The sequence below is a fragment of the Helianthus annuus genome, chromosome 17, assembly GCF_002127325.2.
Source record: "Helianthus annuus cultivar XRQ/B chromosome 17, HanXRQr2.0-SUNRISE, whole genome shotgun sequence".
Classification (NCBI taxonomy): Eukaryota; Viridiplantae; Streptophyta; class Magnoliopsida; order Asterales; family Asteraceae; genus Helianthus; species Helianthus annuus.
The window spans coordinates 13,446,289-13,467,245 of NC_035449.2; the positions used below are offsets into that span (position 1 = coordinate 13,446,289).

Consider the following 20,957-nt stretch of genomic DNA (forward strand, 5'->3'; position numbering starts at 1 on the left):
CCCCGTGGTAAAGCCTGCTACAATTCGCACAGTACTCACTGTTGCTCTCACCAAGGCATGGCCAGTTCATCAACTTGATGTCACCAATGCCTTCCTACACGACACCCTCAATGAAACGGTTTACATGTATCAACCCATGGGATTTCACAACAAGCAATTTCCGAATCATGTTTGTGGCCTCAAGAAGTCCTTATACGGTTTAAAACAGGCACCTAGAGCATAGTACCAATGGTTTACAGACTATGTCCTACGCATGGGTTTTATTCAGAGCAAAAATGACAATTCTCTCTTCATTTTACACCATCAGCAACACACTGCCTACCTTCTTCTTTTTGTTGACGATATACTACTTGTTACGTCTTCGGTTCAACTTCGTCAACAACTTATGGCTAGTCTCTCTAGTGAATTCGCTGTGAAAGATCTCGGTCCTTTGAGCTACTTCTTGGGAATTACTGTTACCCGGCACAAAGATTCAATGTTTCTCTCTCAACAGGCATATGCTCATGATATTATCCACCGTGCAGGTATGCGCTCATGTAAACCAGTGGATACACCTGTTGACACCCAACCCAAATTATCGGCCACATCAGGTGACCCGTTTGACGATCCATCACTGTACCGTAGCTTGGCAGGTGCTCTTCAGTACCTCACTTTCACCAGACCTGATCTGAGCTACGCAGTCCAGCAGATTTGTATGCACATGCATGCGCCAATGAACTCCCACTGGCAGGCTCTCAAACGAATCATTCGATACTTACAGGGCACGACATCATATGGCCTCACACTTGAACCATCTTCTTCCGTGACTATGACTGCTTACACAGACGCTGATTGGGCTGGCTGCCCTGACACACGCCGCTCAACCTCCGGATACTGCGTTTATTTTGGACCCACTCTTCTCTCTTGGTCCTCTAAACGTCAACCTACGGTCTCTCGGTCAAGTGCTGAAGCTGGGGGGTTGCTAATGTCGTTTCAGAAATATGTTGGCTTCGCAACCTGCTTCTCGAGCTCCGTCACCCGCCTACGAAAGCCACCCTTATCTACTGTGACAATGTCAGTGCTGTTTATCTATTAGGCAATCCAGTTCAACATCAACGCACCAAGCACATCGAATTGGATATTCACTTTGTTCGTGAACAGGTTCAACGTGGTTTAGTTCGTGTGCATCATGTCTCATCTCGCCATTAGATAGCCGATATCTTCACCAAAGGCCTCCCTCGTAATCTATTTGAAGATTTCCGATCCAATCTCAGCATCCGTAAACCTCCTGCTTCGACTGCGGGGGTATCTTAGCCTATGATTTAGGACTAGTTATTATGTACATTCATTGTGTATAGTTGTTGCCTAGAATAGGATATTGTACTCTAGTATATATTGTAATGTTTATACAGAGAATAGACAAGCGATTACATTCAACCTCTTACAGTATCATCGTGCCACCAGCGGAACCACCCGATCATATCTATCTCCACTAGGCATAATGCCTATCAGTGGCGGAGCTTGTACAAAAATTTCGAGGGGGCGTAAAGTGATGGGACCCAAATTTTTTTTTCCTATTGTTATGTTTCGGGTCGGGTATTCGATTCAGGTCGGGTCAAATAATAATAGTTCCAAATAAAACTAAAAAAATTCATTCATTCAATGGACCTGTTTTTGCACATAGAAAAACTAAATATTGTATAACAAACAAAAGACACACACACACACACACACACACACATATATATATATATATAATGATTCGAGATAAATGGAACTTAGACGAAGAATTACAACTCAGCCCGACGACCTTTAAGATTTTTGAATTCATCAATTATGTCTCCAATCAAACTTATCAGTAATTTTTTTTTGTATGTAAATCATCAAGCTATTTGTGAGATATTAGGTTTATTGTGTGGTGGGTAATCTATGGTTAAACAAATAAAACAAGAGTTAAAATATATTTACCAAACTAACCACCATTTAGGAAAAATAATCGATGGGGCGATCCTATATAATTTTAAAAATTTCGGACAAAAAATCGTACCATGTACACTTCTAACCGAAAAATTGGGGTGGGCGGGTGCACCCCCGGGCCCCCATTATCCTTCGCCACTGATGCATATACACCAATTCAGGAGGAAACCCAATAAATATGGGAAAACCCCCTTGTGGGAATCGAACCCAGGACCTATTGGTCCCAAAGCCTTATCCTACCTCTAAGATGCCACTAGGCTATAAAGCCATGGACAACATCCCCGCCCCATACTCCATAGTCTTAGTATACATAGAGAAGCAAAAAAGTGATATTAGTCAAAATTTAATGATGATGACAGTTTGTTAAAAGCAATTAACTACAATTGTTAACATGTTAATCAGGATTCCAGTATCCGCATGGACGACAACCTTTTTTTAAACTTCCAACCACTAAAAGCATTAACACGACAAGATGACTATATAACCATGTACGACATCTAAAAACGTTACCTTTTAGAATATACTCAGAATATTTATTTAAATAAACAACGATTTGTTAAATACAAATATTGACGGTGTATTTTCATCCACTTTATGATTTGAAAATTATTAAGGAGATGCTTAACATTAGAAGGAAACTAGTTTTTGCCCCGCCCGCGTTGCGGGGCAAGAAGCCGAATATTTCTCTCTTATAATATGTATGTCTGTACAGAGGGCAAAATCGTAATTATATTTTGAACTGGAGGTGAAATCATGATTTTAAAGTGAGAGCAAAATCATAATTTTGAGCTAGGGGAAAACATAATTTTATTTTTAACTGTGGGAAAAAACGTAATTTGGAGCCTAGGGCAGAATCGTAATTTTGAACTAAAGGAAAAAACAACATTTTATTTTTAATTGGGGCAAAAACGTAATTTTAAGCGGAGTGCGAAACCGTAATTTTAAACTGGGAACAAAATTAAAAAGGAGTTTTTGAACCGAGGGCAAAAGCGTATTTTGAGCTAAGGCAAAAGTATAATTTTATTTTGAGCTGGGAGCAAAAACGTAATTTTAAACGAAGGACGAAAGCGTAATTTTAAATTGGGAAAAAAATTTAAAAAAAATGAGTTGGTCCAATAGGGAAGTGACAAGGAGCTAATAATTTTGAGCTAGGGGGAGAACATAATTTTATTTTGAACTGGAGGCAAAAACGTAATTTTGAGCTGAGGGCAGAATCGTAATTTTGAGGCAGAGGGAAAAACAAAATTTTATTTTGAACTGGGGGCAAAAGCGTAATTTTTAACGGAGGGCGAAACCGTAATTTTAAACTGGGAACAAAATAAAAATTGAGTTTTTGAATCGAGGGTAAAAGCGTAATTTTGAGCTAAGGGCAAAATTAAAATTTTATTTTGAGATGGGGGCGAAAACGTAATTTTACCTAGGGGCAAAATTATAATTTTATTTTTTTGGTGGGGCAAAACCGTAAATTTAAACGAAGGACGAAAGCGTAATTTTAAATTGAGAATAAAACTAAATTAAAAAGGGTTGGTCCAATAGGAAAGTGCCAGGCAAGCTGCCTGGCACTATTCCTTTTATCACTTCTAAATGTATATGTGGCGTAATTTTAAATTGAGAATAAAACTAAATTAAAAAGGGTTGGTCCAATAGGAAAGTGCCAGGCAAGCTGCCTGGCACTATTCCTTTTATCACTTCTAAATGTATATGTGGATAATTGGGAATAGAAGTTGAAGGGAGAGACGATTGATGATAAAAGACCATATACAAGAGATGATTATTGTACGAAGTGTAGGAGACAAACTTAACATTTATCTCCTTATATCAATGGCTCAAAACTAGACGGTGACATTTTTCGTAATTATGATGTTTAAACAATTGAAGAAACAAACAGAGGGTATGGGTATTCTGGTCCTACCTTACTTAAACTCCTTTCCCCCTTAATTTTCAAACGGCTATAACTTTTTCATATGTTAATATTTAAAAAAAAATACACCGTATTAACGAGCATTTAAGTCTCTTAATTCGAGCAACATATTGCTATTGTTTTCTTAAAAAAAACAAGGTTTTGAATACCCATTAAGTGATTACGTGATTTTGAATACCGATTACTAGGGGTGAGCAGAAAACCGAAATAACCGAACCGAAACAAAAACCGACGGTTTGGTTTTCGGGTTTTTTAATAACCGAAAATTTCGGTTCGGTTTTCGGATAACCATTTTCAATAATCGAAAAAACCGAACCGAACCGATAAGTTACAATACATATATTTTTATGTTTAAGTGTTTAACCCAATGCTAGTAGATATTATTAATTTTATTCTTGAATGTTAAGTCTTTATAATAAAAGCATTATATGTATATTTATAATTGAAATGATTTATTTATTATCTATAATAAATAACAAATATTAAAATAAAAATTAAATGATCTTCAAATTGTTATAAAAAAATGTCTTAATAAAAATTTTGGAGAAACATAAAAATAGATTAGAAGGTTAGATTTACGTAAGCAATATTAATTAAAGATGTAACTATTATTCCATATATAAATTAGTAACCTTTTGATGCATTAGCACTTGTAACTTGTGCTTGGGGAATTTTCCAAAAAAAAACTTAATTTTCCACTTTCAACCTAAAAGTTTTATCTTTTACATTTTAACCCCTTTTTTTTTTACTTTTAACTCTAAGTTTTCCATCTTTTATAATTTAACACAACACTTTGTTATTTACAACTTTGGTCCCCCATACTTTTTATCTTTTGCAAGTTTTTCGTTTTACGTTTCGTTCTAAATTTTGCGAGTTAACATGTCGTAGCGTGCATGTGAGGTTCAACGTTTTTGCTCTATTTTTTTCATATTTGACAGACCCGTCGCAACGCGTCCATTTTTCCCCTTTTGTAAAGTTCATCGCAACGGGCGGGTCGTAGATAAACTAAGTTATTATTTTCTACATTTTACGTTTCTACTTAATTTCTTCGCATTAAGACACTATAACGGGTGTGCATGGTTCAACGATTTTAGTCTACTTTTCGTTCTGTGTAATTTTTACCATTTTATCTATTTTATTTTTACGATCTTGAGAGTTGATGTCGTTGTGGCATTGGTACTACTTGGCACGGTTTTACGAACGTTTTTAACCTATTAATTTTTTTACTAATATTTTCTTTCGGTTTACCCCTATTCTTCCTTTACTTAAAAACTAATTTTTGTGTGCATATTTTATGTACCGGTATTTATTCTATATTCCGACGTAAACTTTTTTATAGACGAGTCAGGTCAAATATAATACGTTTTCGTTTAAAGAAACCATTTTTACGTGCATATTTATACGCACGTTTTGGTATAAATTCAAGTTGTTCTACGTTTTGAGGTAAACTTTTTTGGGAAATGATTTAGTTCAAATATAATATGTTTTCGTGTTTATTTTATGTATGTTTCGTAAAGTTTGTTTCGAACCGAGTGGAGTCAAATTATGGTTCGAAAGCTCTAATTAATCCCTTTCGATTACATGTGCATATTTTCCTTCATACATGTTACGTTTTTTGTGTATGAGTTGGGTCACATATAATACGTTATGATTGTTCGATATGAATTCCATTTACTTTACGTTTGATCCAATCACAATGCTTATACAGGTTACACTAAGTTCAACTGGATACGTCGAAATATGTGTTTTCATATGGTTAATGCATCATATAACGTTTGGCTAATCCATTCAATATTTACGATGTACCCGCGCCGCAACGCGGGCGGGTCTTAACCCTAGTTATATCTTAAATGTAAACATATAAAAACAATTCTTATATTTTAAATTATATTTTTTTTTGAATCATACATAATTTTATTCCAAAAAACCGAAATAACCGAAAAACCGAACCGAACCGACATAAAAACCAAAAAACGGAAACCGAAAAAACCGAAACCTAACGGTTTTAAAAAACCAAAAACCGACATTTCGGTTTCGGTTTTGCCCAAAAACCGAACCGAACCGTGCACACCCCTACCGGCCATTACGTGATAACGTGATTTCATTATAGTATGTGAATTCACACTACGTGATTACGTAACAATAGTTGATTTTGTATTATTATGTGACTACGTGATTTTGAATACCCATTTCGTGATTACGTGATTTCATTATAGTATATATTTGTTGTGAAAACACACTGAGTGATTACGTTATAAGCATAATTGTAATAACATTAATTATAATAAATTATATTGAATGTGTAATCAAGTAATAGATTTATATTGAATGTGTAATCACGTAATAGTTTATGTTGAATGTGTAATCACGTAATGGGTATTTAAAATCACATAGTCGTGTGTTGGGCATTCAAAATCACATTATGGACTAATGGGTATTCAAAATCATGTAATTTTTTAAGAAAACTATAGCAATAGGCTGCTCGAATTAAAGAGAATGAAATGCTCGTTAATACGATGTAATTTTTAAAAAAAATATTAAGGTATGAAAAAATTATAGCCTTTTGAAAATCAAGGGGATGCTGTTCACTTGGAAATGACAATAACACCCTTCCTACCAATGACCATTGTCCTACTCTAATTTATCACGTACACTTCGTATGAAATTGTAGTCTTGTACAAGATCCTACCTCTATAAAAGATTTGCAATTATAAAAAAAATCATATAATCTTTTTAAGGTAACATTATGTTCACTTCAGTAATATATCCCCAATCATGTTTACATGTTTTGTTGTTATAAAAAAAGCTAATGATTTAAGTAATATAACGCTATCACTGTTCTTATATCTCTACATCTTATTAGTACATCCTTTTTCACTATATCTCTCTCTATTTATCTGTGTATGCATAAAGAGGTATAGAAGATGGATGTGTGAATATTAACTACCTAATAAAAATGTCTTGTAAATAATGAAACAAATACAAAATTTTAATCTAACAAGTGAAATTTCAATATTAAATTCTATACCGTCATGAGATGTTGGTCTAGTGGTCAAAAGCCTTCCCTCTCTAGTGGAGACGTAGGTTCAATTCCTGCTTTGGCTATTTTCAAGGGACATCTGGGTGAAAGGACAAATTAGGGCTTTAATCCCGAGTTCGAACCTAACGGAGGGCGAGGGTTTACGGATTCCATCCGGATCCGGTTACCGCGCATCAGGGGCACGGTCTCATGGCGGTCGAGGAGTCGACCTTGGACATAGCCCCAAGCAGGATGAGTTTACAAGTTAAATTATTTACCGTTCAAAAAAAAAAAATCCTTATACCCAAACCCTACACAATATATTCTATACTATCTTAAAAGACAAAGTCGGTGGAAATCCCACCGGCTTTGCCTCCAGGGGCGGACCTAAGGCCAGCCCAAGGTGGGCGGGCGCATCCCAGGGGAAAAAAAATTTAGTGCTAAGTTCCGTCGAAAATCCCGTCCGCACCCCTTGGAATTTTTCGACCGCACCCTTGAAAATTTTCGTCTGCACCCCTTAGGTAAAAGTGTTATCAATTTATATTTTAATTTTTTTAGTAAACTCTTATTTAAAAAAATACTACCTAAATTATATATAACTTTTAAGGGTGTGGTTCTAGAGTGAACACTAGTGTATTTGCGAACTGAGTGAACAAATCCTGGCCATTGATCTACACACGTGTATGGCCAGGATCTCATCATCAAATCGTAAAATACACTAGTGTATTTCAACATCAAATCCTGGCCATTGATCTATACACGTGTATGGCCAGGATTAGTTCACTCAGTTCGCAAGTTACACTAGTGTTCACTCTTGAACCTAATCCTAACTTTTAATACATAACTAACTAAACCCATATACCCATACATTTACCCACTTATAATTCCTAACTACCTAGCCCACTAAGTCTTAGCCCATTAATCAAACCTAACAATATTGGAAACTATAATAAAATAATTAAACCAAAACCTTTAGAAATTCTCTCCCGCTCTCTCTCTTGCGTCCCTGCACTGCCAACGAAAAACATCACCCAACGACAACAGTCTAGCAGCCGGCGACCACCGTAATCAGCCACCATACCACCGTCGTTTGACACCAAATCTAACCAGAATCCGAACACGGGTAAGTTTCTTTGTTATTTTGATGATTTTAGTTGATATTATAGGATAAAAAAGGGTAATAAAGTTGTTAAATAGGTTTGAAATTTTGTATGTTTTGACGTTGTTTATGGTTGTTTAGATGATTTTTAGGGTGATTATGTTGTTTATATATTTTTAGGGTGATTATGTTGTTTATATATTTTTAGGGTGATTACAACTTACGTTATGATTTCTAGGGCTTGAATAGTTGAAAATTAAAATTAAAATTAAAATTTAAACATTATGTTATGGAGCGATTAACTTATGTTATATAGAGAAAGAATTGCTTAAGAAATTAGCTTTAGATGATGTTTTGGATAGATTTCAAAAAATGAAAACCCGTAGGGCGTCGACGTTTTAATTATGTTTGTAACAAGGTTTGACATGTTTTTGATGATTATATAAATTTAGTTTGATGTTCATTTGTTTTACATGACCCGACCCGATACGAACCTATTTTTTTTACTTATAAACCTAGGGGCCTAAAATTTTTAAAAATGTTCCGCACCCCCATGGAAAAATTTATGGGCCCGCCACTGTTTGCCTCCCTCCATACTTTCACAATGTTGCAGTTTTAGCCCATTGGCTTTGGTACCTTCAAAATTTCATAAAATGGCTAATTTAGTCCCTAAACTACTACTCCATTTTACAAATAGTTTGCTTTTGACACCCCAACTTTGTGGTAGTTTCCTTTTCAGCCCCAACTTTGTTATAGTTTCCTTGTTACCACAAAACTTTATCTTTACCTTTTCTTAGCCCTTAAGTTTAGGAAATGCAATTTTTAACCACTTAACTTTTTATGAACTTTGTAAATGCCATTTTGACCCCCTCGAGAGTTTTTGGCTTGGCGATATAAATTCGAGTTAGTCGGGTAGCGTATAATACGTTATGATTGTACGATATAAATTCGATTTACGTTACGTTTTGATCCAATCGCAATGCAACTGTAGGATACATTGAGTTCAATCGGATACGTCAAAACGTGTGTTTTCATATGGTTAACACATCACATAACGCTTGGACTAATCCGCTTGATATTTGCGAAGTACCCGCGTCGCAACACGCGCGGGTCTTATTACTAGTTCAATTCTTAAATCTAAACTCAGAGAACATTATATAAACGTGTAAAATATGAAAGTTTGTAGCATTCTTTTCTAGTTTTTACGTTTTATGACAACTAGTTATTTTCCGCCTGCGCGTTGCGGCGGGACCCAATGACTACAAAAGGCGTGTCAGCAACGGCAAACAGATACCGAATATCAAAACATAAATAAAATGACATGGTAAGGATAGTCACTCCGTCATAAAAAAAAACGATTTTAAATAACCTAATATATAATAATAGGACTCACACGCCCTACACCTTGGAAACTCGGTTGTTTTCAGCTCAGTTATTACGGTGCTAACACGTTAAAATATGGATGAGCTCGGTACCGGTAAAGGCAGTGAAAGTACCGATCCAGAAAATCATCGAAATTAGGTACCGGCATCGAAAATGCTCGGTACAATACGGTATGGTATTTGAAGGTAAAAATCAATAAATACAGGTATGGTGCTAGACCGGTGTCGAACCGAAAGTAACGATTCTGAAAACGCCAAAAGGTGGGTACCAAATTGGTACCGAAAATGATTTGGTATAGTAAATTTGGTACCGATATGATACCGGTTCGTTTACAGGATTTGATACGATTTGCTCATCAATATTCTAAATATCCAAGTTAATTTTACATGCTACAATTCATTCATTACAGAAAAAGACAAAAAAGAAAGCAAAATAAGTTGTTGTGTATATAAAACCTCATTCAAACGAAATACAGTTTACTTACTGTGTGTATGAAAAGTAATCTAAACGGTGCAATTACTTGCATTGCTGCGTTGCTACAGGATTTGATGAGCTCGTTACCAACCGGTACCGAAATCCCCAAAAGTGGGTACCGGTACCGAATATACCTAGTATGGCACGGTTCGGTACAGGTCGGTATTGGTACGACACCGGTATTTGAGGGTAAAAACAGGTGAATACCTGTGCGGAACCGGTACAAAAAATACACCGATTTGGTAAATTTGAGACCGGTACCTATACCCAATACCATTTGCTACTTGCATTGCTGCGTTGCTACAGGATTTGATGAGCTCGTTACCAACCGGTACCAAAAATACTGGTACCGAAATCCCCAAAAGTGGGTACCGGTACCGAATATACCTAGTATGGCAGGGTTCGGTACAGGTCGGTATTGGTACGACACCGGTATTTGAGGGTAAAAACCGGTGAATACCTGTGCGGAACCGGTACCAAAAATACACCGGTTTGGTAAATTTGAGACCGGTACCTGTACCCAATACCATTTGCTCATCTCTTAATCATATATGAATTTTAAATAATTCTAATCTAATTCTAATATTAATTTAATAATCTAATTGTAATATTAATTTAATAATAAATTCACTGTTCATTCTGTTTCTTTTTTATCATATATGAATTTGACTTGGTATAAAGGGGTGTGGTGGTGTGGTTGAAGACCATAGATGACGCCTAAATAAAAGTATAAGATGTATCATGGTTGCACTTTGAGTTGAGCACATAAATAAAAAATATAAAGGGTCTTTGGCTCTTTGCGATAACGGTATCAAAGTGTGTAAAACGATGTCTTTAAGGACGAGAGTTCGAATGATGTTATAATTTATAATGTCATGCATAATGGGGCATTATAGGAGCGTGAAGGGGTTTGATAACGCCCCCAACATCGTTCCGCTAGGTATATAATGACATGAAGGAGGACATTTCTAGTATAATGTCAAATGAAAAGAAAACAAAATGGGAAGTAACGATTGTAAGAGTATTAAGGGACGTTAACCGTGACACATTATTTAAAGACGTATTATGATGCTGATATAGCAAAAATTACCTTTTAAAAGACGCTAATCATTACGGATAGTGTAAATAATAATATAGAATTGTGACTTTATTAAATTTGTATTTAAAAGAAACGAAAGAAACCTTGGACAGTATTTAGTCTCTGAGAGTAATAAGTGGTGAACATAAAGGCAAACAAAAAAGGAAATGAGTGCGTGTATCGACAGTTAGACATTATTATTTACTAGTGGGTCCTCTGACTTTTCTTTTCTCCTTTTCCAGTCCTTATATTTTATTATTCATACATCCTTCTTGTTCCCACTCCAACCAGGCAACCAGTTATCACCTTTCCAACCATTTCAATTTTTAAATCTTTTATTATATTCCTATTCCATTTTTTTCAAACGAGCCCTTCTAAAAACAAAATTTATTAAATTTATGCACATTTATTAAACTTATATATGCTTTTATCCAATATTTATTAAATTTATGGATTCATTTATTAAACTTATGCGTTTATCCAATTTTTATGGTTACATTTTGTAACATTTATTTATTTTTGTCGTTATTAGTTCTACTACCACTACTACTATTATTATTTTTTTAATGGTAAACCTTACATACTTCTAAATTACATCAAAATAAATACTAATCTACTCCTTACTTGGGATTGAAACCAAGTAGGCTACTCCCACATTGGTTATTATTATTATTATTATTATTATTATTATTATTATTATTATTATTATTATTATTATTATTATTATTAAAAGTTCTAAAATGCAAAAAATAAATTTAACTATAAAATTATTGTAACGCATCACTGCCTATTAAAATTTTTATATATAGATAGCGCAATAACATCACAAGATATATGCTTAATTATAGAATGAATATCATATAGCTATAAATATACATAAAGTTTTATGGAGTGTTTAAAATATATAGTGTAAAAAAATAACAAGATATATCCTTAAGAGAATTTTTAGCTTCGTATATAGTTTTTTTTTGTAAATAGTTTCCTTCCATATGAACAAAAAATGGATTTTTTTTAATCTAATCTCAAATATATAAAATACATTTTATAATATTGGTTTAAAAAATAATGTCAACAAATCCGTTGTTTTTTAAGGGGCTGTTTGTTTACCTCTTAATGAGTCTCTTAATGGTTCAGACCTCTTACCGATTCAGCACTTAATGGTTCAGACTGTTTGTTTCGCGAGCAGATGTCTGAATGGTTCAGACATTTGCCTCTGAATGGTTAAGTTACGTACTGAGTCTGAATGGTTAAGACCTATAATCTGATTTGGTCAGACATTTGCCACTGAACGGTTAAACATTATACTGGCTCTTAATGTTCAGACCTCTTACTAGTTCCGCACTTAATGGTTCAGATCTCTTTTACTGATTCAGCATTTAACCATTCAGAAGTTGCCAAACAACCGCAAATTCACTTTGACAAAATCTTGATATTTTGTTATTTTTCTAACATAATAACAATTTTAATATGATTTATTTAAAGAGTATATGTGTTAAGATATTTTAATTTTAAAAATACAATCTTCAATTTATTTTTATGTATGCCAGAATCTTAATGAAACAGAGCCCTAAGATAGTTTATATATTCATATGCATCTTTTTCATTATGTTTTTATGAGTATTAAAATAATTCCACCCTAATATATGTTAAATATAATATGTGACGTATAACATAATTTTTAACTCCTTTTTTTTTTTTTTTTTCTATCACTATATATGTGATTACCTTCCATATGGTGTTTGTGGGTCCTTGTGTGTATGTATATAAATGTTTAAAAATGTTGATAAATTGAAATGAACTAGCATTTAGACCCTCGCGCGTTGCGCCGCGGGTACTGTAAATATTGTATGGATTAGTCCAAACGTTATGTGATGCATTAACCATATGAAAACACACCCTTCGACGTATCCAATTGAACTGAATGTAACATGTATAAGCATTGTGATTGGATCAAAACGTAAAGTAAATCAAATTCATAACGTATTATATGTGACCTAAATCATACATAGAAAACGTAACAGGTATGAAGGAAAAACTGACACGTGTAATCAAAAGGGATCAATTAGAGCTTTCGAAAAAAGGGAAAAAAATAAACCATAATTTGACTCCACTCGGTTCGAAAGTTTTTTTTACGAAACATACATAAATTAAGCACGCAATATTATTTTATTTGACCTGAATCAACATGCTTCAAATTGATAGTTTTGAAGCCAAACAAAACAAAACCCAAAGTTAATACCTAAAAAATATTACAAATTAAGCACATGATACAACTCAATACAACATAAACAAACTAATAAACATGTGATAAACACCACATATGCACTAATATAATTTATTTTACAATATTATACACACTAAAAAACTCACTAAGCAACATGTACAAACCCATTATGCACTATATTGCTTCAAATTGATAGTATATAATATTATTAAATATTTAAAAAATATTATACATTTTCTAGTGGTAGAAAACTAGAAATTAGTTAAATAAAAGTTAGAAAGACCAAATTTATAAAAGTTATTCTTGAGCAATATTGTTCAAACTTGCCCTCCTTTTTCTCTCTCCCTCCCTCCATATATGAATATTCACCTGCCTTTCTTCTTCATCCCCTGACTCCACTCACTCACTCTCTCTCTGTCTCTATCTCTCTCTCTAGACTGAAAATCAATCTATTTATCAATTGTGTTGTCAGGTGAAGTGCTTATATGATCAATATTGGTTACAATGTGGGCTGATCTCGGACTATTAACAGGAAAGATGAAGAATATCACACTAGCTAGCTCCGAATACGATTCGGTTGTTAATATGAACCTGTTTGTTGCTCTTCTATGTGGTTGTATTGTTATTGGTCATTATTTGGAGGAGAGCAGGTGGATGAATGAGTCCATCACTGCTCTTGTAATTGTAAGTATTTTTATAACATTAATATGCTAATAAATAGTGTTTCTTTTTTTTTTTTTTTTTTTTTTTTTTTTTTTTTTTTTTTGGGATTGAAAATTTGAAATGATTTTGATCAAAAGAGTAAAGAGAAAGTGAATTTTGATTATTATTTGAAAATGGCAGGGTCTATGCACAGGTTCTTTTATTTTATTAACTAGTGGAGGAACAAACTCACATTTGTTTGTGTTTAGTGAAGATCTTTTCTTCATTTATCTTCTTCCTCCAATCATCTTTAATGCTGGGTATGTTTTAGTCTTTGCAAATTTTATGAAATGATTATGATGTTTCCTTTTTGATTTACAGTTTATATATTCTGTTATTCGATAAGTTGGTCGCTTGTTGTGATGTCGACATGAGTACATAACAAGATTCTAAGATTGACAGAAGACTGTTTATTAACATGTCATGTCGACGACTTTGCATTGAAATTGAATATTAGCTAGAAACTTTTTAGTAACAAGAATCAATTTTTATGAGAAGTAGTTATGATTTTTATCACATGATGAAGATGTGATTCGACTTTAGTGTGGTATATTCCTTAGAAACACTTTGATTTGTCTGCTATGGTGGTGTCAAGTAGACTAAATGTTGTTCACTGGACCCATGACTACACTTGTGATAGGTCTAATCTTATGTTTTATTCGGTTTGCTTGGTGACTGATGATGTGAACTCATGATCAAAGAAGCTGAACCACAAAAATGTGACCTTTTCTTTTCTGAAACATGTACATGTTCAAAGTATACGCGCACTTGCTGCACATACATATAACATATGTATATCTTTTTGCTACTGTTTTTTTTTTTTTTTTTTTTTGTAGATTCTTATTATTTTTTGCATTGATGAATCAACAGGTTCCAGGTAAAAAAGAAACATTTTTTTCGCAATTTCATGACCATTGTGCTATTTGGTGCTGTAGGTACCGCGATATCCTTCACCATCATATCATTTGGTACACACTCAACTTCTTCACTTTAATATATATCCCTTTTATTTTTTTTATAATAACTGTATGTAGGTTTGTATAACTTTTAACTTTATTACAGGTGCTATACACATTTTCAAAAGAATGAATGTCGGTTCTCTTGACCTCGGAGATTTTCTTGGTATCGCTTACTTAACTCTTTTATGTCATCGCCTTTTGTGAATATTTATATATATGTTAATATTTTCATCCATTTTTCTTCTTCCAGCAATAGGAGCAATCTTTTCGGCAACAGATTCCGTTTGCACTTTGCAAGTGCTCAATCAAGACGAGACCCCTTTGTTATACAGTCTGGTGTTTGGGGAAGGTGTTGTGAATGATGCTACATCGGTTGTTATTTTCAACGCAGTCCAACATTTTGATTTATCTGGATTCACAACTAGTGATGCCTTTAATTTAGTTGGAAATTTCTTTTACTTATTCGTAACAAGCACGTTCCTAGGAGCTTGCGTAAGTCTACATTTTTACACATTTCTGTGTTTACCGAACATTCAAATACCATCTTGGAAAAAACTTGATCATGTGACGTCTTCTATTCTTGCAGGCTGGGCTGCTAAGTGCATATGTTATAAAAAGGCTTTACTTTGGAAGGTATATAGATTAAAAAAAACATTCATACTTCATGTGAAAAATACTCATGCATTATTTGGCTTGCTAAATTTATAGGCATTCAACGGATCGGGAAGTTGCTATCATGATTTTAATGGCTTACCTTTCATATATGTTGGCTGAAGTAAGATTTAACTTAACTTAACTTTGCAAGCTAGCGTTCGTCTGCATAGTTAGATAACCCGCAATTTATTATTTATTATTCTTTTTGCAGCTATTTTATTTGAGTGGCATTCTCACAGTGTTCTTCTGTGGGATCGTGATGTCGCATTACACCTGGCATAACGTCACAGAAAAATCAAGAGTCACTACCAAGTATGTCCGTTTCTCTAACTTGCCAATGTATCAATTTCTTAAATAGAAAGAATTTGCGAAACACTCAAAACAAGTGATTATTATAACATGACACTTTTAATACATTTTTTTTACTCAAAAACATATGATAACTTTCAAAACACCCCCTAAATGCTCTCTATATAGAATCAATAATCTCATATGTATTGACTCAATCAATTTTTCAGGCATGCTTTTGCGACATTATCATTTATTTCCGAGCTGTTTATCTTTCTATATGTCGGTATGGATGCTTTGGATATTGAAAAATGGAAATTTGTACAAGACAGGTGTTGTTTTATTTTTAAATTATCCATTTGTGTTTCTTAAACAACCATCATCACTGTCTTTATCTTTTTTATTGGTCAGCCCCGGAAAATCAATTGGCGTGAGCTCCATTTTATTAGCGTTGGTTATGGTTGGAAGAGGATGCTTTGTCTTCCCATTATCGTATTTATCCAACTTGACAAAGAAGAACCGAAACGAAAAAATCACCGGGGCACAACAAGTATGATCTTTCTTCACTTGTTCATCATGTTTCCACTTTTAGAAACCAATCGTCGGCAAATTTTAATGTTAATGTTTTTTTAAGGTTTTGATTTGGTGGGCTGGTCTTATGAGAGGTGCTGTTTCTATGGCCCTTGCCTATAACCAGGTTAGTTTTTGCATACTTTGATGGTTTTAATATTACATTTTAGTAACAAAATTACATTTTAATGATTTACGATATGATTTTATATTTGCTAAACAAATTTATTTTTCTTTATGTTGTAGTTCACAAGGTCAGGTCACACAAAACTACGCGGGAATGCAATCATGATAACAAGTACCATCACGGTTGTTCTGTTTAGTACAATGGTAATTATTTTTATTTTATTTTTAATTTTTGACATAAAATGTCAGGAACAATTCATATTAATTTATATAATTTTTTTATAACAATTTGTAGGTATTTGGATTGATGACAAAGCCTCTAGTGAGACTGTTATTACCTGCATCCAAAAACATGTCCAGAATGGATTCCTATGAGCCAACAAGTCCTAAATCCTTCATTGTTCCTCTTTTAGGAAATGAGCGGGACCCAGAAGCGGAATCAGGTCAAAACGGGTCAATGCTCCGCCCATCAACTCTACGTGTGCTTCTTTCAACACCTTCTCACACGGTTCATTATTACTGGAGGATGTTTGATGACGCTTTCATGCGTCCGGTTTTTGGTGGGCGTGGTTTTGTGCCATATATTCCAGGAACACCTACAGAACAAAGTGTTCATAATTTGATCCCCAAAGAAGATAACATTTAAAAAAAGGAGACGGTTTTATACCATGCCACTGAAAATTGACGTTTTTATAGACAAGACGGGGGGCAATCCGATACCATAGTGAGTGTTGCTTTTGGATTTTTGATTAAGTTTTTGGTTTTGATGTAAATTATTTGGTTGAATATTTGGATTTGCGGTTTGTTTTTTTGACCGTGAGAACCTGTTACCGGTAAACTCACTGGATCCCACCAATACCCTGCTAACCAATAGGGTCAGGTAAAACGTAGTTTTTGTCGGACGAGGAGCCTTTAAGGGGGTTAAAGGCAGAAAACCAGTGGAAACTGGTTACACGACTATTTTTTTTCTTTTAGATAAATGTAACAAAAATGGGGGCTTTCGATATTGTATATTTTGATTGCATACATATATGAAGATTAGAGGTTGTGCTCTATTGTTGTGTCGCACTTTTGTCCCGCATTACCGTGTCATGTAAAAGATAAATCTTTTGTGTTTATCTAAATGAAAATAACTGAAATAATTGTAACTACGAAAATAACTGAAATAACAGTAACCGCTAGTTTGACATTATGTTTTTAAACATCTACAACTACTTCCAAGCCTTTATCTATATCGATCGTTAAGAGTTAAAGAGACGCTTGAATTTCCTCCAAGCTTTTTCCTTTGGTTTCGGGCACTAATTTCGCTACAAAAATAATGTTAAGAACACCAAATCCCGCAAACAACCAAAATGTACCTACAAGCAAACAAAGCATATCTCTTTAGATTAAGAAAGGAAAACGAGGCTCGTTACTAAACTAGTGACATGCTATAGAAAATGTACCTGCAGGACTCCAGTTAATGAGGAAGTTAAAACTGTAAGAAACAACCCACGCACCCAACCAATTAACTATGCACACCAAGCTCCCTGCGGCACCTTTTATGTGCAACGGGAATATCTGTAAACCAAAACCAAACCGTTAACAGTTAATTGGATTCTTGTAGTGTTAAAATTAAAAGAGTATGCTTGAGTTTAACCATGGTTAGTTACGTACCTCAGACATGATCAACCATGGTATTGCTCCCATCCCGACCGAAAAAAATGCTATGAACAATAGAACGCCCGAGACAGCAAGAAACGGGACCCATTCCAGTAAAATGCCTTGACCCTTGTTTCATAATGACACGAAACTATAGTAAGTCTTGATGTTTTAGAGTTATAAATGAATGGATTAGAACAAATACAAAAGAAAGTAAATAAAATAAATTAAAAAAAAAACCTTGAAGAAGAATGCAGTTCCGGTGATAAAACAACCTAGACATGTCCCGAATGAAGATACCAAAAGCAAAACTCTTCTTCCCGATTTGTCCAATAAGACCATACCGACAATTGTTATAGGAATCTGGATTTAGTGATAATATAATTAAAAAAACTGTTACATAAAAAAACAAATGAAAACAGTCTGCAAAATACTCAAACCTGAATTAAGGCGTAGGCAATGGTTCCACTTTTGCCCGATTTAAGTCCTGCATTGAACCGTTTCCACGTCATCAACTGAAATTCGAAGAATTAATATACAACAAAAGAGAATATGCAAGTACCAGCAAATATAAAGGTTTCGCTTGCATAGAATCCTATTCCATTGATTCCTCCGGATTGTTGGCATATCATTAGTCCAACAGAGATCTAACACATAAACATAAACAGGTTCTAAAACAATAATTGTATTCGCATTCAAACAAATTGCATTGTTGCTTACAATGACTGGCTTTATGTATTGGGGTTCGAACAAATCCAATAATCTCGCTTTAGGAAGACTTTGAAGAGTAAGTATAGTCTCCTATAAAACATGCAAATATTCAGATCGTATATCGATCAAATCTATAAGAATATAACATCAGAGTTAGCATTAATTAGTATTGTACTTGTATCTCCTTGGCTTCCACAGTAATATTTGCTTTTTCTCCACGTAGCTTGCGTAAAGAATTTTCGAATTCCACTTTACGCCCCACCTTAGCCTAAAAAAATTATTAATATCGTTATCATATAACATAATCAAGATCTTAAACTATAAAAGCTCCATATAAGTTTAAAAGTGTTCGAAATGTACCAGCCAACGAGGGGACTCCGGAATAAAGAACAGGCCCGCGATCAAAAGAATACAAGGAGCAAGTCCTGCAAATTAATCACCGTACATCGTTATTATATTTTCTTATGGGGGCTAAAGATGGTTAATTATTTATACCTGTACTACGTACCAGTAGTTATAGCTAAAGTTCTCCATGAAACAACGGTTCCCAACAAGAATGATATCGATGAACCGGTAACAATCATAAACTGAATGAATAAACAGAAAATGAATCTTTGCAAGGTACCCAACTCAAATTCTGAAAAAAAGAAGCACAAAGTAATGGAAATATATGCGTCGAAGTTAACCTGATTGAGGGTGGTGAGACCTCCACGTAGCTCTTTTGGTGATATTTCCGCGATATATACTGGAACCTATTTAACAGTGTCTAGTGATCTTAACATTTATGCAGATTGTGAAGTTAATAAAATTTCACATGTGAATACATTTTTGCCAATTTACCACAAAAGTGAAGATCCCTATGCCATATCCAGTGAAAAACCGGCCCGTATCAAGTAAAACTGACCCCTAATTGTAAATCGTATCAATATAAAATAACTAATAATCACTGTAATCCAAAGCTATATATATAAAAAATTATATAAAAAGCTAGAGTTTGTTTGCTTTGAATTTACAAAATAACCTTACCATGGCCATAAAAATTGCAAGCCATCCTGCGATACAGATAACCGCCGATAATGCCATGGACTGTTGGTAACCGAAAACAGATAAAATTGTTTAGAAATTCTCAATTTACGTGCGATAACATCATAGAATTTGATCAAACAACCTCAAAAGGCAAAATTTAAGAACAGGTTAAAAAGCATCTATTCAAAATTTAAAGTTTCATACCCCTTTTCGACCAATTGTGTCTGCAATTCTTCCGCTCGTAACAGCTCCAATCATTGCACCAATTGTTATTATCGAACCAAAAAGAGAAAACTACAGAAAAATATAAACAAAACGTATTAAAAATCCGTCAATCTTTAACAACGTGCATGCAACGATAAACAATGTATAATCAAGTAATCAACCTCGGCAACCGATAAATTCAAATCTTGGCAAATAGCAAGTTGAGTAGGAGCCGAAAATCCCACCTGCAGTAAACAACTTAAATTCAACCTAATGAAATCAACTTCATAACCGAAAAAACAACTTTTTTTTTAACTTACACATGCTCCAAATTCGGTTGAACCACAAACCGCAACAGCAGTGCTTAGAAGGGCCATCTTGATCGTACCATTCTGATCGGTTTCTTGGGAACTATTTACATTTCTTGATGTATTAACAATGAATGGTTCCTTCAAATCTTCGGGGGATTTATTATCCCCGTTTTCGATGTCTGTAATCGCCATAGCTTGAGGAAAACAATGCAGGAATGAAGGTGCAAGATGTTTGTATGATTAGGTGATATGATTGGTGATAAATATAGATAATATTTAAGGTTTGCATGAGAGAAGGAAGAAGATGAAAACTTGATGCACACCATCAACATTGCCTCCACCATACAATGTATTTGCTCAAAGTAAAATAATATTAATGGGAGGCAAATTTAGTAAGAAATTTATTAAAATTTGTTGGTGTCAAATGTCAATTCAACCGTTACAAAAACAAATTTTCAAATTCTCTTTCTTTTGACAAATTTCACTAAAATCATTATTTTGTGTTTTTTGCTCTATTATCTTTTGTGTATTTTACCCATTTCTCTAATCTAAAATGTGTTTAAAACAATAAAGTTTTTTAATAAACAAGTTATATAAATAACACTATCACT

The 20,957-nt window shown here is 34.0% G+C and overlaps 3 protein-coding genes across 3 annotated transcripts; 2 read left to right on the forward strand and 1 right to left on the reverse strand.

Moving 5' to 3' along the window:
• The first annotated feature begins 253 nt into the window (after positions 1-253).
• LOC110923738 (uncharacterized mitochondrial protein AtMg00810-like) lies at positions 254-1,075 on the forward strand. The gene has a single exon (XM_022167801.1). The coding sequence runs from the start codon at positions 254-256 to the stop codon at positions 1,073-1,075; it is 822 nt and encodes a 273-aa protein (XP_022023493.1).
• A 12,470-nt stretch (positions 1,076-13,545) lies between these two features.
• Positions 13,546-17,508, forward strand: LOC110926500 (sodium/hydrogen exchanger 2). The gene is made up of 13 exons (XM_022170269.2): positions 13,546-13,838; positions 13,998-14,116; positions 14,727-14,824; positions 14,919-14,978; positions 15,066-15,307; positions 15,402-15,448; positions 15,524-15,590; positions 15,681-15,781; positions 15,988-16,089; positions 16,169-16,307; positions 16,392-16,454; positions 16,574-16,657; positions 16,749-17,508. Exons 1-13 carry the CDS (start codon positions 13,659-13,661, stop codon positions 17,097-17,099), a joined length of 1,653 nt encoding a protein of 550 aa, XP_022025961.1. The 5' UTR covers positions 13,546-13,658; the 3' UTR covers positions 17,100-17,508.
• A 165-nt stretch (positions 17,509-17,673) lies between these two features.
• Positions 17,674-20,538, reverse strand: LOC110926502 (sugar transporter ERD6-like 16). Its single transcript, XM_022170272.2, has 16 exons — positions 20,356-20,538; positions 20,218-20,280; positions 20,036-20,125; positions 19,832-19,891; positions 19,646-19,711; positions 19,492-19,557; positions 19,314-19,392; positions 19,166-19,230; positions 18,981-19,073; positions 18,815-18,895; positions 18,657-18,741; positions 18,535-18,581; positions 18,335-18,457; positions 18,110-18,223; positions 17,899-18,013; positions 17,674-17,811 (listed from the first exon to the last, which is right to left on the reverse strand). The coding sequence occupies exons 1-16, from the start codon at positions 20,536-20,538 to the stop codon at positions 17,702-17,704; spliced, it is 1,440 nt and encodes a 479-aa protein (XP_022025964.1). The 3' UTR covers positions 17,674-17,701.
• Positions 20,539-20,957: the final 419 nt, after the last annotated feature.